Consider the following 19,029-nt stretch of genomic DNA (forward strand, 5'->3'; position numbering starts at 1 on the left):
AAAATCTTGGCATCCACCCAGAGCTCAGTTCTGTAGCAGAACCTCATCAGGCAATTCTCACTATTGAAGTAATGTGATACTGAAGAGCATGAGTAATACTTAATTAAAAAACATTTAAGTGCATTCCCCTTCTCAGAAAAGAGCGAATGAAAGGTGACAAAACCCCAGTGTATCAGATTTTATGAATGTAATTACCTCCTACACCTCCTCCCTCAGGATTTTACACAGCTTGAGGTTTTGGGGGTTTTTTCTTGGTAACACAAACCCCCCACATAGTTACTAAAGGAAGAGTTTTGGCTCCTGTTGCACAATACTACTTTAACAAAGACCACTCTGCTGAATGTCTTCCCCAAACCTATTTCTACCCAAACAGCTCAGGTAGACTTTTGCTTTGGTGTTTACAGTCAACAGTCCAAACACAACAGTGAGAAGAATTATGCTTTTAAAAGGCAGGCAAAGAAAGCTATTGAGAGTAAAAAGAACTACCATATCCTTGTCTTTTGGCAATACCAGTAAGATGCTAACTGCAGATCCACAAACCTGATGCCTGCTTCTCTGCCTCTCCAGGAAATAACGGCCCAAGAAAGAGTTTGGGAGAAGAACTTACCGGTTGGGCAAGGCAGAGACCAGCAAACTGTTGTTACAAAACAAGTACTTAGCTCTTAAACTTCAGGAGTCTGACCCCAGAGTATATATGACTTTTAAAAAACAACTCTATGTAACAGGGAAAGATTTTCTAGAGCTAATTCATACACAATATGAAGTTGTCTAACAAAATAATCCCCCCCCCAAATTAAACCACTTTAGTTTTCTTCCTATTAGAATTATACCACACCTATTAAAAAATTTAAGTCTCAAGTCATACCTAGGATGAACACCAGACTTCTAAGAGGATTAAAACCAACACACCCTGAGTATCACAAATGTACTTAATTCCCAGTTCAATAAAATACTGGAATATCAATTTATTAAAAAGTTATGTGAACTGTACATACATAAACTGCAATATAGTTGAAAAATCTGAAATATATAATTTTAAAGGAAAATCATTTATTTCTGAAAATATTTAAAATATTGCATTTCTGGCAGCAAATTCAAGAGAAGTGCTCTGGAATAGGTGCAGGCTCTCTGTGCATTTGTCTAGCAATTGTCTTCAAGGAGTAAAACATATCTGCTTCCTGATTTCTCACAGCACAACGTTGTGAACACTTTCTTTCTGACTGGTAGAGACAGAATTCGGTTTCCAAGAACAGCAGCAGAATTTTAACAGGAAATACTACAGTCCTTGTTGGTGTAGACAACACACTTCCCGAGAGTCCATGACACCTTGGCAATCTGCCAGCCATCCTGCATAAACTGCACCACGCTGGGCTTAAAAGTCACAGAATGAGTCTTTGATTGATAATTTTTCTGTTTATTTCCGCCAAGGCCACCGAAAATACGAAGGCCTTTTCATCTGAAAGGTTAGCATACATGTCCACTTCTTTTTCTTGTTTCTCTGTAGAAGAAAAAAAAGTCACTATTAGAAGCTTTTTCCATTATTCCAGGTTAATGCAAGTTACACAGAATTTAATAAATTATGTGAAGTAGTGGAATTGAAGTCAGACAATCAACTCTTATGCACGAGGGATTGAGAAAGAGGAGGAAGCAATGGAGGCACACAAAGGTGCTGGAAGAGCCACAGAATTAGTCATCCAAAAGCATGACTGAATTTCTGTTCTTAAACCATGACAAAAGAATGAGTCGTTAATATAACGATAAACAAGTATTCAAGTGTTCCTTCAGTGTTTTTGGTTCTGTTGGCTTTTTTAATTTTACATAAACACCTTATATTGTAGAAAACAAGGTTATTTTACAATATCCTCATTAAACACAACATTTGTCCCCCTACTTTACATCTAAGTGAAAGAAACCCAAGAGTTTAATTACAGTATCAAAGACCAAAGAAAGAGCAGATACTTGGCAGAAGTCAGGCTCCTAATTTGTCATCATGAACATTTCTGGACTTCCTACACTGCAGCCCTTCCATCTTATCCCAGCTGTAGAACAATGCTAACACCTCACCGAGCAAGTGAAAGCCTGTCACTCCCCTGTGCTGATGTTGGCCTGTTTCAATGCTACAGACACACAACAGGAAGCCATCAAAAAGTTTCCACACTGCAGTCCTCAAGTAAACTAAGTCCCACCACAAAAACTTGTAAAGTAATACGATTTCAGAAATACCACATTCATAAATATCACCTACTCCATATCAAGAGTATTTATATCCCAGTTTATCCAGCCACAGGTAGCTGACACAAATCATTAAGAAAATAAAGCCAACAAAGAAACAGTTTTGTCAGCAGAAGACCAGGCTTGTGGACACAAAGAAGAGAGAAATGCATTCAGAGCTTTAAGGCTGGTGCCCAGCTGTGGAACTCCTAATCCAGGTTCCACAGTGGCCTGGACTAATTTACAGTCATGACACAAAGCTCACCTGCCAGAGCCCTCTGTCTCACTAACACAGCCACACACCTGGCAACTGCTCCACCAAGACACCTGAACTAGCATGGGAGAGTGAAAGACAAGGCAGCACTGGAAAACAATGGAATGCACCATGTGGAAAAAAGATCCCAGCATCTCCTCTCTCCATCTACTCACCCAGTTACCCCTCAATGGGTTCACATTCATAATGATATTTTTAGATTTGGTTTCACGTTTGTGTTACAGCTATGGACAGAATTCCAACAGACTGCCTTCCCTGTGAAATCAAATGCTTGCATTAAAAATCTAAGTAGGAGAGCTGAAAAATCCTTTACCACTGTGTTCTGATTTAATACTGATACAGAAACAGCAGAAACAAGCTTTCTGTTGGTCCCCTGGCTATGCAAGACAATATTCTCTAGGGTATTGAGTTTGAAATGAGTTAGAAACTGAGTTTCAGTGCAAGTCCTGCCTTGTAGTTTAAGACAAATCAGTTCCTGTATGTACACTCTGTCTGGGTTGCTCCACTTCCTCCCTCTCACCATTTAAAAATTAACAATGCTGGGAGTTGTTCTGAGCACAGACACTGCACACACTGGTTATTCCACATTAACCTTTTGTATTTTCATATCTAAACCCCACTCCTTCTTTCATGCTTCCTGATCCAAATCCAGCCATCGCTTAAATATATGGGCATCCAGCAAAATGAAAAATACTCCCCCCCGGGCTATTGTTAACAGATTTTGGACTTTTTAAATTTTAGTTGCCCTTCCCCTCGTCCTCACAGCACAGGTTTCTTTTGACAGCCTTCAGCTTACTGAAATCTTAATATCAAAGAGTATCAGGGATTAAGGTTTGCAAGCTTCACATATTCTCAGGACGATTCCAGCTCTCAGCAGTAGCAAGTGAAGAGCCTGCACCTGCATGACATTTTATCACAGGCTGCTCATGGGACACTGTGGCTTCTGCAGACTGTTAAAACTTTCCACTTCAGTCTTATCTGAGAGTAGCTTTGACTCATTTCTCTATTATGAACAAAAGACAAAAATGGTATTGTTCTTCTGATAGACAGTAAGACATTAAATAATAAGTCTTTTGCTATAAAACTAGGAGGTTATTTAGGTGAAAACAGTCGGTCTTTCTGGAGCACGTCTCTTGCATTCCCACATCTCCTGCAACCTGCAGCCCTTAAAACTGAATATGTACAAATCAAATATTGACCCTCCCCCTCGCAAATTTTGCATGGATTCACTATTCAATATAGAAAGTTACTTCAAATGTGCACATTGGGCAGCAATTGTGTGAGTAATACAGTTGGAAAACACTGGAAAAAGAACATTTGGGCCAAAAATTTACTTCAGCTTCAGTTTTATCAGGATACTGAAATATATATATATATACTTTATGGAGATTCATCCCTTGTTAAGTAACAACTATGCTTTAGCAATTCTACAGACCACTCTTACTGAGTCTTATTTGCTGGTAACCTCTTTCAGAACAACCAACACCACTTCCTCCAGCACACAAGGGTTTTGTTTGTTTTAATACAGTCAGGGTTGGTACCCAGATAACGAGGCAGCCTGGGAACAGGTCTGGCTGTGTGTCAGTCCCACACAGTGAAACAAAGAACACATCACCACAACAACAAAATCAGAGTCAAATTATTATGAAGTGTTTCTATTTTCAAAATATACTGTACCATTTCTGAAGAAGAAATCAAGTGATAATTTTGACAAGCCAAGCCTGCAGAGAGAAGTTCCTATTTTCCAGGGTCATCAAATGGCTCTGGAACATGTGACAGGACTATTTTCTGGGTCCCAGCACTCTGCTATATCCCTTCAATCTACACCAGCTTCCTCTTTCCTCCCCCTCCATTCCTCCTTGCTAAATATGCAGGAAAAATAGCTCGTTTTAAAAAGCCTTTTTGCTTCTTCTGTTCTTAATTGCTGCTGAATCCTGCAGCTCTTTGCTCTAATGTGAACCAGTCACAGAGGACACAAAAGAACCAGTCAAAGGCACAGACATAACTGGGAACAAGCACACTATGTATGGAAAGAGCATGGCAAGCAAGGAAGCAAAGCTACAAACGTCATGGGGGTCTTTAGGAAGACAATTTTCATAGCTGGGTGGCCTTCAAATGGACAGATGATCAGCTCTTCCATGCTATTACAATTGAGGTGTTTTCTGTCCTCCTGTTTTTCCATCTACAAAGGCATTAGGCACCGCAGAGGCCCAAGAGGCACCAAATATTTAGCACCTAGTTAAATACTTGCTAAACTACTAGCAAGTAGTCTTTTCAAATATTTGGGGTGAAAGAAGGACAGCACAATCTCTAGTGGCAAGCAAGGTGTACCCAAAATATCACAGAAACATGCAACAGGCAAGGAAATAAGATACTTAAAGTCTAACACTAAGCTGACAGCTTGCCCTCCAGAGCTGACTTTCAACACTACACACACTGATACCAGGCCTAGCAACCAGTCACACAAAAATCACCTTAACTGTAGAAGAATTACAGTTGCTTAATATACACAAACAACACTATCAAGCACCAGGTTTGGTAAAGGAAGATTATTCCTAAAATTCCCACTAATTACTCCACACACAGTAGTTAGGTCAATTTTCTAAGAGACTTGAAAAGGGAGAGGTCAATGTTAATTGATTTATAGTAATTACTTACAAAATGATGAGTTCACTGTTGAATTTATTTTTATAGCCATGACAACCATACATATCACTTTTTTTTTAATCAGCCCAAAAATCACCACAGTGACACATTACAGTCTGATATAACCAGAAATAAGTCAGAAGTAAGAAAATATTTTAAGCCTACTTACTCCTGAACAAAAAGATGAGCTGTACTGGAGCAAAGATAATGACAAATGGGTGTGAACCCAGGCTCTGTACCAGCTCTGTAGAAGAGGGTGAGCAAGAAATTGTAGCAGTATCACAACATCAAGTAAAGGGGATGGCAAGAGCAGGACAAGATGAGGGCAATCTTACCAAGTGAGATTCAACTTTAAAAAACACACCAAGAAAACACACACACACTCTGATGCAAAGATCTCACTGCATCTCTTTCTCCAGTTTTCTACCTCCAATCACTGGCATATTGTACTTAGCAGGATGCAGCAGGAGGTTAGAGACACTCATGTGTTCTCTAAAATGTGTTCTCTAAATATCCCTCATGCTGTTAGGTTCTTGCTTTTTGGAGACTACAAAACATGCCTTAAGAGAATGGATCTTTTCCTTTGACTGCTTTCCTCTTTTTCAGGGGACAGAAAAGAAGATTTGCTTTTATATGGCAACCCAAGCAGCTTGCTGGAATTTTAAAACCAAAGCTGTTTGTGAACAGCAGTTAAAATGCCTAGAAAGGATCCTAAAGCTGCTAGACCAAGTCTAGCTTGGGTCAATAACAAATAGGGAAGCTACATACATCAATAAGCCACATGAAACAGTGAAGAGATTAGATATTACAAGTGTATTCCTATTATAGGAAAACAATTGCCACCCAGAAAAAAAATACAGAAATCAAATTCCACCTCCTCTTTCCAAATCCAGAGCACTAAAAAACTCCACCAAATTCCAATTTATACTTGTTTACAAGAAAGAAACATTAAGAAAGAACAGATTTAAATCAAACAGTAGAGGCATCAAAATTGGTTTTGGAAAGTCAGAAACTAAAGGAATTTGCAACATGGATTAGCACCCTTTTTTCTGCTAACAAACAAGTTGGGAGGGAAAAAATAACTGCATTTCTGAGTCATACCACAAGATATACTTGAAGGCTTGAGCAGTTTTAACAACAATATCTTCCGAATATTTGTATGAAGTCGTCTTATTTTCCTCTTACCTGCCTTCCAACCTTTTTAAGTCCATGCTAAGCTTTGGATTCGTAATTCAGGCCTAAAATTACTATCTCCAAAAACACAGATAGCAAATGAAGCGCCAATGTGTTCTTAAAACAACAGAATTTTTAATTGACAGTTACATTCTTGAGGGGCTCCAGAATTACTCTAGTCATGTAACAGTCTCTTGGCTGTATAAAGACTAAATCCAGCAGGTTACCAAGGAACCTTAATAATCAAGGAGGCATTTTTTCCTCTAGAGTGTTATTCTAGAAACATGGCTCCAAAATTCAGGTCATAGTAGCAATGCCCTTTTTACTCTGGCCTTCCAAAAGCTTTCAAGAAACTCTTAAAGCAATCCAGTCATTCTAATCCCTCTCTGACAACAGACATCATTATATTGTTTGTCCTTGTGATATAGAGCAGCAGCACCTTAATAAAAAACAAACCAAAACCTCACACTTCAGTCCAATGGCTTTCAACCTATATGTTGAAACTTTACACAGTGGCTAAAAATACAGATTTAGATCTTTGTGGTTTGTTTCATCAGACACTGAAACATAAAACCAGAGGTCTCTACAGATGTGAAACAGTCCCCACCCTACATTAAGATATCAGGTATTGGCTGAACTAGTCTAATTAAATGGTTAGAATGGCATAAACATTTATTGATTTAAAAAAATCTTCATACAAGTAGAAAACCCAGTGAACATATTTCTCCACTTCTCATACCTCTTTCTTCCTCGTGCTTTTTTGCTGAGGCACTCTTAGGTCTTCCTCTTCCTCTTCTGCTGTGATCTGAATGGCTGTTAGACCTGGATCTTTTTCGGTTTTCTAAGTCTTTATTTACTGCAGAATTTATCTTCTCTCGCTTCACTCTCTCTGTTCGCCTCCTTTTGGCCTCGCTCTTGTTTTCTGTGCAAAGGAATAGAAATGGAATCATGCAGAGTTCTTTTCATCTCTGTTCTTTATTTATTCCTAGTGCTTACCCCACCTTTTTTTCCTTAAAGTGGTTAGATGTCTATGCCTGTACAGCATACATGATATCCATGCAGAAATTAAGGGCTCAGATCCAGAATGACACTTCGCCTCTTGATTACAAGGATCAAGCCTTCAGTTGCTTCAAATGCATTTTGCAACGTGAGGCATTTGCTAGCACACGAAAAGCTCAGTTTCCCAAACAAGATGGAAACACAAACTGTACACACCACAGCCATCAGGATAGCCCATTTGTTTCCTCTAGCAAAAGAAAAAGGTTTATCATACAGGCAAACCCCACAACACTTGAGCTTCTTTTGACAGTAACAATGAAATCATTCCTGCTGCTCAGACAAATCAAAAGCTGAGTCAACGATGCCGTCAGTAAATGGCACAACACACAGTGTAGGTGTCCCACCAAATGCAGCCTATGACAAGGCTGTGACAGGGGTATTGTTTCCCTACACACCAAAGTAAAAAAAAAAAAAAATAAAAAGTGTATTTACATGAGTTTCACCTGGAGGTTAAGTCTAAATTAATGAGCTTGGGTACCCAAAATAGTACAGTGACCACAGCACACTACTGAACATGGATTAGCTGCACATTTGCAAGGCTACAGCACCATTCTGCAGTAGTTATATTGTTGAAAATATTGAAACATTTCCTAAAAGAAGTGGCAGGTACCTTATGAGCACAATACAGACAAACACAGTCTCTTACTACATCTTCCTGGGGAACTGATTTTCTCTTGCTGCAGTTGTCCCATTAGTTCTGTACAGGCACAGGGTACAAACTGGACAGCAGGGTAACTTGTCACTAATGTTAACACAAAACCTGTATTTCACAGTGTCACAAACAGGCTGAGGTGGCCAGGGACCCTCTGGAGACCAACCTGTCCTCTGCTCAAGCAGGACCACAAAGAATCAGTTGCTCAGGACCATGTCCAGAAGGCTTTTGAGTATCTCCAAGGATGGAGACTCCACAACCCCTTTGGGCAACCTGTGTCAGTGCTTGGTCACCCTCACAGTAAAAAGTGCTTTCCAGAGCTCTTTCCAACAGGATGGCCCCCAGCATATATTCACTTCGTCTCCCCTGGTGCACTTCCTACATACAAAACTGAATTATACAACCAGATTATGATCTTCAGCTTCATTTGTAACTACTTCATCAACAACTGGGGTAGAGGAAAGAAAACTGACCAACACTTCCAACCTACCACAGACATTTCTTAACCTCCTCCACCTTGAAAGTTCAGTTATCAGCACAACGTCATCTAATTCCTACAAGATCCTTCAAAACACGGATAAAAAACATCAAATGTTTAACTTCCATTTTGTAGATCTGGTAGATAATTTTTAAAAGTAGACATTCTAGATCAGATATGCTGTTGGGTTTCTTGTTTTTTTGGTTTTGTTTGATTTGGGTTTTGTTTGGGGTTTTTGTTTGGTTTTTTTTAATATACATCTTCCCTGACAGGTTCTTATTCTCACTCATTCCTACTAGGACTGGAGGAAGTGATAAAAATGATCACAAAAAGAATGTTATTCTTGCCAGAATGCATATTCAACTGACTTATTACTGTATCCATCAACAAAAGACACACAAATTGGACACAAAAAATACACTACTTTTCAATTCAACCCATGGAGAGAGAAGCAACACCCACCTGGATTTAGATTAAACATTTTGACTAATTTTTTACTTTCAAAAATCCCAGCTTCAATCAGCACATACTCTGAAATCAGATCCTTCTGGCACTTCTAGACACTTAGCTTCAAAATAGGATTAACACAAAGCTTCCTGTAATGAGTTTTTTTGCATAGACACCAAAGTGCACAGCTAGAACATACACAGAGAAAATGCCAACATCACAAGTGCAAAGGAAGACAGACAGAAAACACCAGCTTTGCCCCCCTCCTCAAAATTCAAGCAAAATTAACATATTCAAAGTCTACCAGGCACAAATTCAAGGGAAAGTGAACTGACAACAGCCAATTTACACAGACAAGTAAAATAATCGATCCTTTGCCTGCAAGAAATAAGGAGAAAGAACTGTTGCCCCTTTCTTGCCCCTCGGTCAGTGTTACCTGTGATGGGTGGTGATCTCTCAGAACGTTTAGCGTGCAAGAGCTTTCGACTAATAAATATGTAGCCACAGGGACATGATTTACATGCAACAGGAACCTGGGAAAACAAAAGACAAATATTTCAGATAATTTCAAATTATGACAGAATTCCTTCCCGATGAAGAAACAAACACAGCAGTAATTCTCATTTGGCAGAGATAACTCTTCCAATTCAGTCAGTACTGCAAACTATGGCCTGTACCATTATACAATTGTATTTAAACATAATAAAACCAGATTCTGCTGTGAATCACCCAGCAAGCCTTTTCTTTATGCAGTTGTTCAAAACCAAGCTGGAAATGCACAGCTGTTGTGATTGCTTTGCACTGCTTTTCCCCAGACTGGCAGGAAGGGGGTGGGGGAAAGTGGAGAGCATTAAAGGAAGGCTGAATTAAAATAGAAATACAATTTCTCTTCAGAGCTCTCAAATATCACCAGTCAAATCAGTCAGACATTTCCAGTTGTGCTTCCTCTATTTACTTTTAAAAAATAATTATCAGTTAAAACCATCAGTGCATTCAGAATACATTCACTTTCAGAAGCATTTGAAAGCAGCTCCTTTAGAGAGCAGGAGCAGCTTTAAACAGGAGGCACAATAGAGCCCGAAGCAAAACAGATGCATTGGTACCACACTCTGCTCCAGAGCTGGAGACAAGGCTGGGTGGCTACAGAAGGACCTTGTTAATTCAAAATGCAAATAACCCACCACAGCCAGTCAAAAAAAGACTGCAGGCCCAAGAGTTTGAGAGAATGCAGTGCTTTTCCTGATCAGCTAAGCAGACAGGAGCAGTGTGTTCCCCCAGAATACGACAATGTAAAACAAGAAATGCCACATTTAATACAAAAAAAAGAAAAAAAAATCTTACTTGGAGCAATTTTTTAAAAAGGCCACACTGATAAATTACAAACCTCATTACCTTAATGCCAAGATCTTTCGAGATCTTTTAAAAGTAGTAAGGAATACACCATGTTGCTTTGATTAGGTTTAAGACTCAAAACACAAATCAAAGCAAGTTTAAACAGAGATCTGGAAAAGATTAAAATAACACACGTAAAAGTCGAGTCATGTCGAAGCACGACAGTGGGGAGAAAAAGCAGGAGGGACTTTCTCCAATGTAATTCTTTAAGACAGGTCACTACAAGTTTGCCAATGTCCACTGAAACAAACAGGAGCACAGAACCACGACTGTCTGCCCAATTTAACCACTGGCTAGGAAAACCCCTGCCAAAATAGTACATGAATCTGTAAAGGGGAACTTAACTGCTACTCAGAATAAACAAATTATTTTGCTTTCTGCAGCACATCCCAACTCCTGTATTTCACCCTACAAGCAGCTTACAGATAAGACTTTTGATACAGGTTTTACAGAGCTAAAGACTTTTTAATTCCCTTTATGGAGATGCTGACATAATAAAACCAATTCCAATAAAGGTTTATTGAACCTTAAAGCTCAGAATTTAGCAGACTTGTGTGCACACTTGTCTCCTTGTTCATATGTCAGTACAACAGTACTAAAGCCCACAGTTTAGGAGATAACGTGTGTATTTTTAAGGTGATACAGGAGTTCCATCTAAATCCATTTTTGAACACTTGGGTCTCTCCAATAATTACGTTTCCAGGCTCAGCTTTAAAAAAAAAAATTGGCAAAACCACGCAAGGGGATTGGAACAGACCCAGTATTTTTCAACGAACTTAACTGTATTTAACAGAACAATACTGTTCTCCCGTTACAGGTTTGGCATGTAGGTGTGTGCACCATTGGGGGGTGGGAATTAGGGGGGAAGGGACTTATTCACTGAAACGAGTCAGTTATCCTTTGAAGACCTACACTGAAAACATCCTGCACCATAATTAAGACAGTATAGTCCTACAAACACTACTTTACTTTGTTTAACATTTTCCTAACCAAAAAGAAATTAAGTTTCTTATACAAGAAATTTTACCTGACACTAAATTAAGAAGTGATAATTATCTCCTCTGATTGACTGTAAATACTTCAGCTTCCCTAGTTTAATGGGGCTGTGCTTTGGTTGTGAAAATATCATTGGCAATGATATATCATCTGAATTACGATTAAAAAAGTTTTAAAGCCTAAGAAGTCTTACTCAATATTACACTACAATAATTGTGGCTGTCTCAATATCTCCATGCACGCCAGTTCTAGTTAAGAATTCAGAAACAAATGCAAAGCCCTTGTTTATGGAAAAATTCAAGAAAGACAGTACAGGACACAGCCACTGCAGAGTCACATGAGAGCTTCCCCAAAGAGCAACTTGTACTGTAGGCTTTAGTTTCTTGTCCCCTCTGAAATATTTGGCAGTGAAAAACAAGGTCCTGTGAGCAATGTGTGCCAGGGCAGGATATATATGCACATTAATTCCATATTAGCCACAGAAGAGTTGCTAACAGAAAATCTCCACTGACATATGCATATCATGTGTTTTAAAGTGCAGAACAAAGTGAAAGATTTCACATCAGTTTAAAAAGCCTACAGTGTTTGCTTACTTGCCCTTTCTATTGTTGGTTTGACATTGACTACATTTATTAAATAAAACAATAAAAACAAACAAACAATCAAACAAACAAAAAAATCCCCCACTCTCATATGTAACTTCTCACTCATTTTCATTTCTCCTTTCACCAACTGAATAACCAGAACTCGGCACACAATTCTTTCTCAGAAATAGCACTTCAGTGACGTGCTTAACGTGAGCATTTGCAGTGGTTCATCTGCTGGTTAAAACATGAAAGGACGCCCACACACAGCTCAGCACTCCAAACTGTTCCAGCAGGAGTAGAAACACTGGAAAAACTATGCAAGTCAGAACAAATAATATGATTTTTTTAAGTAGAGAAAAATGGCATGAGATTATTTTTTTTTTAAGTGTAGCTAAAGCAGCGTGCCCCAGTCCATCTGCAGGGTCGAATGGGAGCAGCGCGGTTCCCATGACCGCATGTGACAGGCTCTGCCCCTCCGCCGAGCCCCACGGCCGCTTCTGCAGCGCCGGGCTATTGTTCGGGGCTCCGCTGGAACCCACCGGCCTGTTTCTAACAGGCACATCATTCCCAGCGAAGGCAGAGGAGCTCCCGACACGGCAGCAGTGTCGGTGTCGGAGTGCGAGCAGCTCCATTTTGTGCACACCAGGGACCCGCGGGGGACGCGGGCGGCTGGCGGGGACCCCCCGGCTGCGGGGCAGAGAGCGCAGCGACGGGATCGATTTCGGTGCTCCCAAACTGCCCCGTTGAGAAAACAACACCGCCGAACGCCCAGCCCCGGGCACACCAGGCATCCAAAGGGCGAACCGCATTATATAAATCACCGAGCCCATTGTATTTGTGACAAACCCCGCGGTTACTAAGCACCACGAGCACACCAACAACCCCGCAGCCGCACAGAACTACGAAGGGCTTCACCGCAATGTAACCAGCACACTGCCCTGCAAGAGGGACGCGGCGTTTAATCCACATTCCACGCAGGAAGCTGCAAAAGGCAGCAATTATTTGTTTCACACGAACACCGCCTCGCAGCGGCACCGAGACGCTTTTCCGCGTCCTCCCTTGCCAGACCCCCGCGCTCGGCCCGCGGCCGCTCACCTGCTGGTCGCACTCCGGGCAGGACTTGGTGGCCATCTTCACTTTCTTGGCCCTACTGGAGGACATGCTCGCTGCTGCCGCGGCTGTGACTGACACTGCCGGGGCCGGAGCGCCGCCCGCCCGGGAGGAGCCGGCGGGAGGAGCGGGACGGAGGAGAGGGAGGGGCCGGAGGGAGGGGCCGGAGGGAGGAGCGGGGAGGAGCTTGAGGTGGTCCACGCGCCCCCTCATGGCCACCGACAGAGGAACTGCTCTTGCCCGCCAGGATGAGGGACCCCGGGGGATGAGGGGAGCCCGAGGAGTGAGGGGAGCCTGGGAATGAGGGAGCCAGAGGGATGGGGGGAGCCTGGTAATGAGGGAGTCCAGGGGGGTGAGGGGAGCCTGGGGATAAGGGAGCTCGGGGGAATAGGGACTCTGGGGGATGAAGGAAGCCCCGGGAGACAGGGGAGCCTGGGAGTGAGGGGAGTCCGGGGATGAGGGAGCACGGGGATGAGGGAGCCCGGGGCGGTGAAGTAGCCTGGGGGATGAGGGGAGCCAGGGGATTAGGGAGCCCGGAGGGTGAGGGAGATCGGAGGATGAGGGGAGCCCAGGGGCATAGGGCAGCCTGGGGATGAGAGAGCCCGGGGGGATGAAGGGAGGATGAGGGGAGCCTGACTGAAACGTACGAGCTGTCAGGAAGCATCAAACACAGTTTTTCTGATCTTCCTCTCAATTCGGCAAAACAAAGACTGGAGTGGAGGGCAATGGTTATCACCTGCTGCTCTGGTGCCTTTAGGAGCCTTGCTGGTTCCAGGGTCGGGGTGTTCAGTCAGGCATCTAAACCTGGTTATGCTTGCAAATGCGATGTTTTTAGAGTAAAATGTTATCAGGACCAGAGCAACATGAACAACATGAGGCCTCTGCTGTCTCAGCCGGGTCTGAATTTCTGAGGGGTGAACTGCATTTACGCAATCCTTCAGGTTCTCAGTTTGTCATGCCAGCCCTCTCCATCCTTACTACCAGTATTGTATGATGAATAAAGAATCAAACATCATTTGCAATATCCTCTCCTGTGCCAGTACAACCTGTTGATTTTTTCTGTCCTTCCTCCTCGGTCAGTCTCTACCTTGAGCCTTGTTCCCGCACAGGGAATGAGAATGTACTGCTCTGTACTTGGGAGCATCTCGGGCTCCCCCTGTGTGTGGTAGTTTCTGTCCGTGTACAGAGTTACTAAACTGGCTCATTTGCCCTTTTCCTTTTCTCCTTAGTATTTAAAGTTATGACTCAGAGGGTGTGTTTGTTTCCCTGTTCTCTCCGTGTGTTGTTTCCAGCCTATACCAATCCATTGGCACAGGTCTTTCTCCAGAGATACACAAAGACAAGACACATTTATTTTCCATATAAACTATAACTGCTGCCAAAAGGACAAATGTGTTCCTTGTAGGCAGGACATCCAGATTTCATTCCTGAATCCGGAACAAGTCCATGCAAACAGGACCTTCAGTCTACTTTTGGATTTTTTAAAATTATCTTTATTTTTTTTTCTTAGCTGAGAAGGTCCAGACATAGCAAAACATAGAAAGGTATTTCAGGGGAATTTATAACAGCAGGGGGCTCTGCTGGGTATGGTAACAGTATCTAGTAAATAAATTAATGAATACACAGGACGGCTCACAGAGATCTATGACAATATCTTGCTTTTCTTTGTGCAGCAAATAAAGTAGTCAGGGACAGCTGTTCAGCTATTCCAATACAAACAAAAATATTTTCCTTATTGAATGCAAACAAGAGAGTATTCCTAGCTAGACAACTGATTATTAAGATTTTCCAAACAGATAAATCTTTTTCTGGTTATTCTAATTTATTAACACATTAGTTTTGAGGTTTGAAAGTCCAAGGCTATTTTCTTTTACATAATTTCAGAGGTTTAATCCAGTACTGAGATAAAAACAAGTACATTTTTTAATGGTACAGGTACCTCCTCTCTTAAGAGAATCCATGAGTGGCATTTTGCAAGACCAAACCTCATTTAAAATGTGTTTTACACCAATTTAAAATAGAAAATAAGAAACTTATGCCATTTCTCTATTTTATGAAAAGCTACACATGACTTTGTAAGTGCCTGATGGCTGCTCTTCTTTGCTGCTGTCACCACGGGGTCCAGCTGAGCCAAATGGTTGGAGGTCTTAGGGCTCTTTCCCAGTTCACTGGAATGCAGGGCACACACCTGCCACATCAGCTTCCTGCACACTGCAGTATTTTGGTGTGCAACTCTAATTTTACAAGTTAAAAAAAAATCCCAAAATAGGTAAAATTTACATATCTAACCCACCTTAGAGGGGGAGAAGAAGCCCTTCCTAAGTTACATTTCTGGTCACCACTCCAGGCCATTCGGAAGGATCCTACCCTCCTGCAGCAGTGTCCCCTGGGAGGGCTGACAGCCTCCCTGCCAAAGTGCTGACAACTTGCAGCAAATGGAGAAATTAAATTCCTAACGTGCTGTGCAACCTCAGGTCAGAAAGGTTATAAACACTTTCCAGTTAAGTAACAACTTCCCAGTTAGTCAGCTATGTTCAGTGGAGTTTTATTCTTTCCACAGACAAAGCACTATCTGAAGAATTCTTAAGTTATATCTAAAATACAAGAGTAGAATGTATGAGAGGAAAATTACAAATAATAGGAAGAGCTAGATGATAATATTTGCAATGTTACTATGAAGGAATTGCAGTAAGAAGAAAGTACTATATAAAAATGAAGTCACCATATAGACAGGTTTCAATACTATTTTCTATGATTCTCGTTTTGGAAATTTTGGTAATCACAATAGTTTGTAATACTTAGTAACGTTACTGGGCTTCTCATCAGTAGATTTCAGAGTAGCTGTAATCTGAGTACCCTCTGAGTCCTTTCATAGGGAATCAAAGTTGTGCCTAACAAGTCCTTTGAGATCCCATTACTCTAAATTTGGGCAAGAACAACATTGAAGTGGTACAAATGTTGGCTTTGTTCTCCAAGTACAGCTAAATATCGAGTGTTTCCCAATTACAAAGCATTTTTAAATTTAAAATGTTGTTGTGCATTGATGCTTTTTGGTTTCAGGAAGCCACGTTCAGGCTGCCTTCCTGTCCCGGCTCGGCCTGGCACATCAGAGCTTGCCTGAGGAAAAAGGACCATGGCCCCAGTGTAAGGAAGTACTTCAACTTCCAGTAACACAATGTAACTGCTGGACATCTCACACAGCTATGACAGGTCATGAGCCAGCTCAAGGTCTTACTGTATCACCAACCCCGTGGGAATCAGGGCCCACTCGTGCAGTGAGTCACTGCAGCACTTCCCCACCTCTGCAAATGGAAGTCAGCATCACCTGGCCACCACAATCCATTGGGCAGAGCCTAATCAAAGTCAAGCCCACTTCAGTAAACAACACTTTACTATTTTTAAGAAGTTATATTTTTTCTATACCTTTACGGTGCTTCTTTTTCTAATCAGAAAGAAACATTTTATTTTCTATCTCCTGAATTTTAGTAAGTTGCTGTTTTAGTAATGGGGGAAAAAATTCCTTGAACTTTTCCAATCAACTGCTTGGTTTTACTTGATTCTTAAAGTGAATGTGTCCAATACAATGACCTTTTCCATATACTTTATAATGATGGACTACATGTCTCTGAAACCCTTGTTGGAGTAAACACTTGCTGAGAAGATCCCCCTCTAGTAAAGCTGAAGCACAACCTACATAATGAGTCTTATGGCAGAGGTCAACAGTGGTTTTTAGAAAGGATTTATTTGCTTTGTGGAGCAAGTCAGCTTCAGATGGGGTTTTTAAAAGAAGCTTTTAATAAAATATCTACAATTTAAATTCTTTAATGCCCGTAGCAGTTAATATTCCATTAAAAAAAATGAGGCATCCAACATTTTATTCTTACATATCAGGCCTTTTCCATGTGAAAATTTAAGATCCACGTTATTCAGAACAGCTCAATTTCAACACAACCATGCAATTTCACCAAAACCTCACATTGCCTTCCTAGAGCACCTTTTCAATTAATTCTTATGAAGAGGATTCAATAGACTATTTTACACATTCCATTTGAGTTTGGTTTTTGAGTAGAAGGTTGGGCCTTTTTCTTTTCTTGGCTTAGCATGAGATAATGAGAGCTGTTAAACATTAAGATACGAAGTTACTGAAATGGCACTTTTTTCACAGACTGCATTGAGCTTTGGACCAGATCTTAAAGATTTATGCTAATTTTGAAGAACAGAAGCAACAGTAATTTCTCTGAAGATGCTCCTCATACTCTGAACTGCCACCATGGGCAGCATGCCACAGGAAACAACCATCCTCCATACTTGCACAACACAGAATTCAGAAAGCTTTGCTCTTTTTGGCTAACTGAACCTACCTTTTGTAATGTGGTTTCCATCTGCTTAGTGTCCTCGTGGATTGCTAAATATCGTTAACAACGTTTTGGCATTTTAAGAGCAGTTTTCTATCCAGTGTCTTTACTTAAATGAAACAGTGGGGAAAAAATGAATGCTTAGTTACCATGTGCCATTATTGTAATTATGGGGTTTAAACCACGCAGCTATTGATGGAAAGCAGCATGTTGAAGGTTTGTCAAAATGAAAACATGTGACAGCAGCTGTTATTCTGTTTATCACGGTTTTTTCTCCAACACTAGCTTTGTATGTATTTATGCATTTGCTGCTGTTAAGTACCTCTAGCTTGCCACCATCAACATGAAATTCATTATTTTAGTTTCTTATAACTGCAAGGAAACCATCCCATGTCTTTATGCCTAAAGATGGAAAGCAACATAGAGATCAGGGAACTGCCATTGGGAAGCAGTACTATCCACCCTCCATATCTGACTTGTCTCAAACTTGTGCTCATGTGATTTGCATAGAATACATAAACTGCTGATCAGTCAAATTGAGCACCACAGGCCAACTTGCAGAAGCAAACAGCCTCTCTGAAGGGCACATCTGAGCCTGTGTTTGTGCGTGTTATCTGCAGTTCAACCCGGGGGCAGGGGGAGAGAGAAAGGAAGATTTCTGTGAGGAAATACAAAAAGATACTTCATCCTTAATAGGTCATTGCACAAGATTTTTACAAAAGTTCACTGACCAATTTCACAGCTCAAAAGGGTAGTTTTCTTTTCCTCATATGATACATAGACATGCCAAGCCCCAGTAAGTCGGAGTGGCATTCACAAAACCAGTGACACTGACACTGGAGCAGAAGCCCAACTCTCCTGAAGTCACCGGGAGCTTTGCTGCTAACTTCAAAAAGCAGTGATTTAAGAACAACTTTGCCTCAACACTGCAAGTTCATCATAAACTATTTATTTGCAGGAAAGCATCTGTATTAAAATAACAAGTGGAGATACATTTATCATGAGTAAAGCGAGAGATACTTTTCTATAACACCAACACCACTTCATATTGCATTTGGCGTGGAAAGGCTCTGTTTCATCCTATGTGTTTCCTGTGTGCATTTCTAAACTTAGGACACTGATCAGACCATTGAATTTCAGCTTTGCTTGTGTTCATTGCAATGTTTCGCTCAAAATGCTTGTTTTGAGTTGTGCAACATGCGTTTGAAGGTGTCCAGCCTCACTCCAACACTGCTGGGCTGTTACACACTAACCAGCAGCGTTACAGAATTTGCCAGCAAGGTCTGAGGTCTTGCTTGGGTTGACCCCGGAGGCAGAACCGGAGATGTCTGGCACTCTGTACCTTTACTGGTGGGGGATCAATGGGAGATACGGGGACAGTTCTGCCTGGACACTTTCTGCCACGCCAGCTGTTTCTGGGGGGTGGATTGGGGGTGGAGCAACATGTGGACCAAGAGCAAAGGTTAATGTGTGTTCTTCCCCCAGCAAAATTAGTGGTTCCAAATCCAATGGACTTCGATTTTTAATAGCCTGTGTTTCACTTCAACCTTGATTTCTAATGAACCATGGAACACTTGAATTAAGATATCTGTGAAGTCTGCTTGTATACGCTGAATATAAATATTAGAATTTTAAATAATTTGAATATT

General features: G+C 41.2%; 1 protein-coding gene across 1 annotated transcript; it reads right to left on the bottom strand.

Annotated features, from left to right (window-relative positions):
- Window positions 1-953: 953 nt before the first annotated feature.
- Window positions 954-13,152, bottom strand: CUNH16orf87 (chromosome unknown C16orf87 homolog). Its single transcript, XM_027685011.1, has 4 exons — window positions 13,011-13,152; window positions 9,377-9,473; window positions 7,044-7,226; window positions 954-1,498 (listed from the first exon to the last, which is right to left on the bottom strand). The coding sequence occupies exons 1-4, from the start codon at window positions 13,074-13,076 to the stop codon at window positions 1,380-1,382; spliced, it is 465 nt and encodes a 154-aa protein (XP_027540812.1). The 5' UTR covers window positions 13,077-13,152; the 3' UTR covers window positions 954-1,379.
- Between the last annotated feature and the right edge of the window lie 5,877 nt (window positions 13,153-19,029).

The sequence above is a fragment of the Neopelma chrysocephalum genome, unplaced genomic scaffold (assembly GCF_003984885.1).
Source record: "Neopelma chrysocephalum unplaced genomic scaffold, ASM398488v2 Primary Assembly neopelma1_68, whole genome shotgun sequence".
NCBI classification, from domain to species: Eukaryota; Metazoa; Chordata; class Aves; order Passeriformes; family Pipridae; genus Neopelma; species Neopelma chrysocephalum.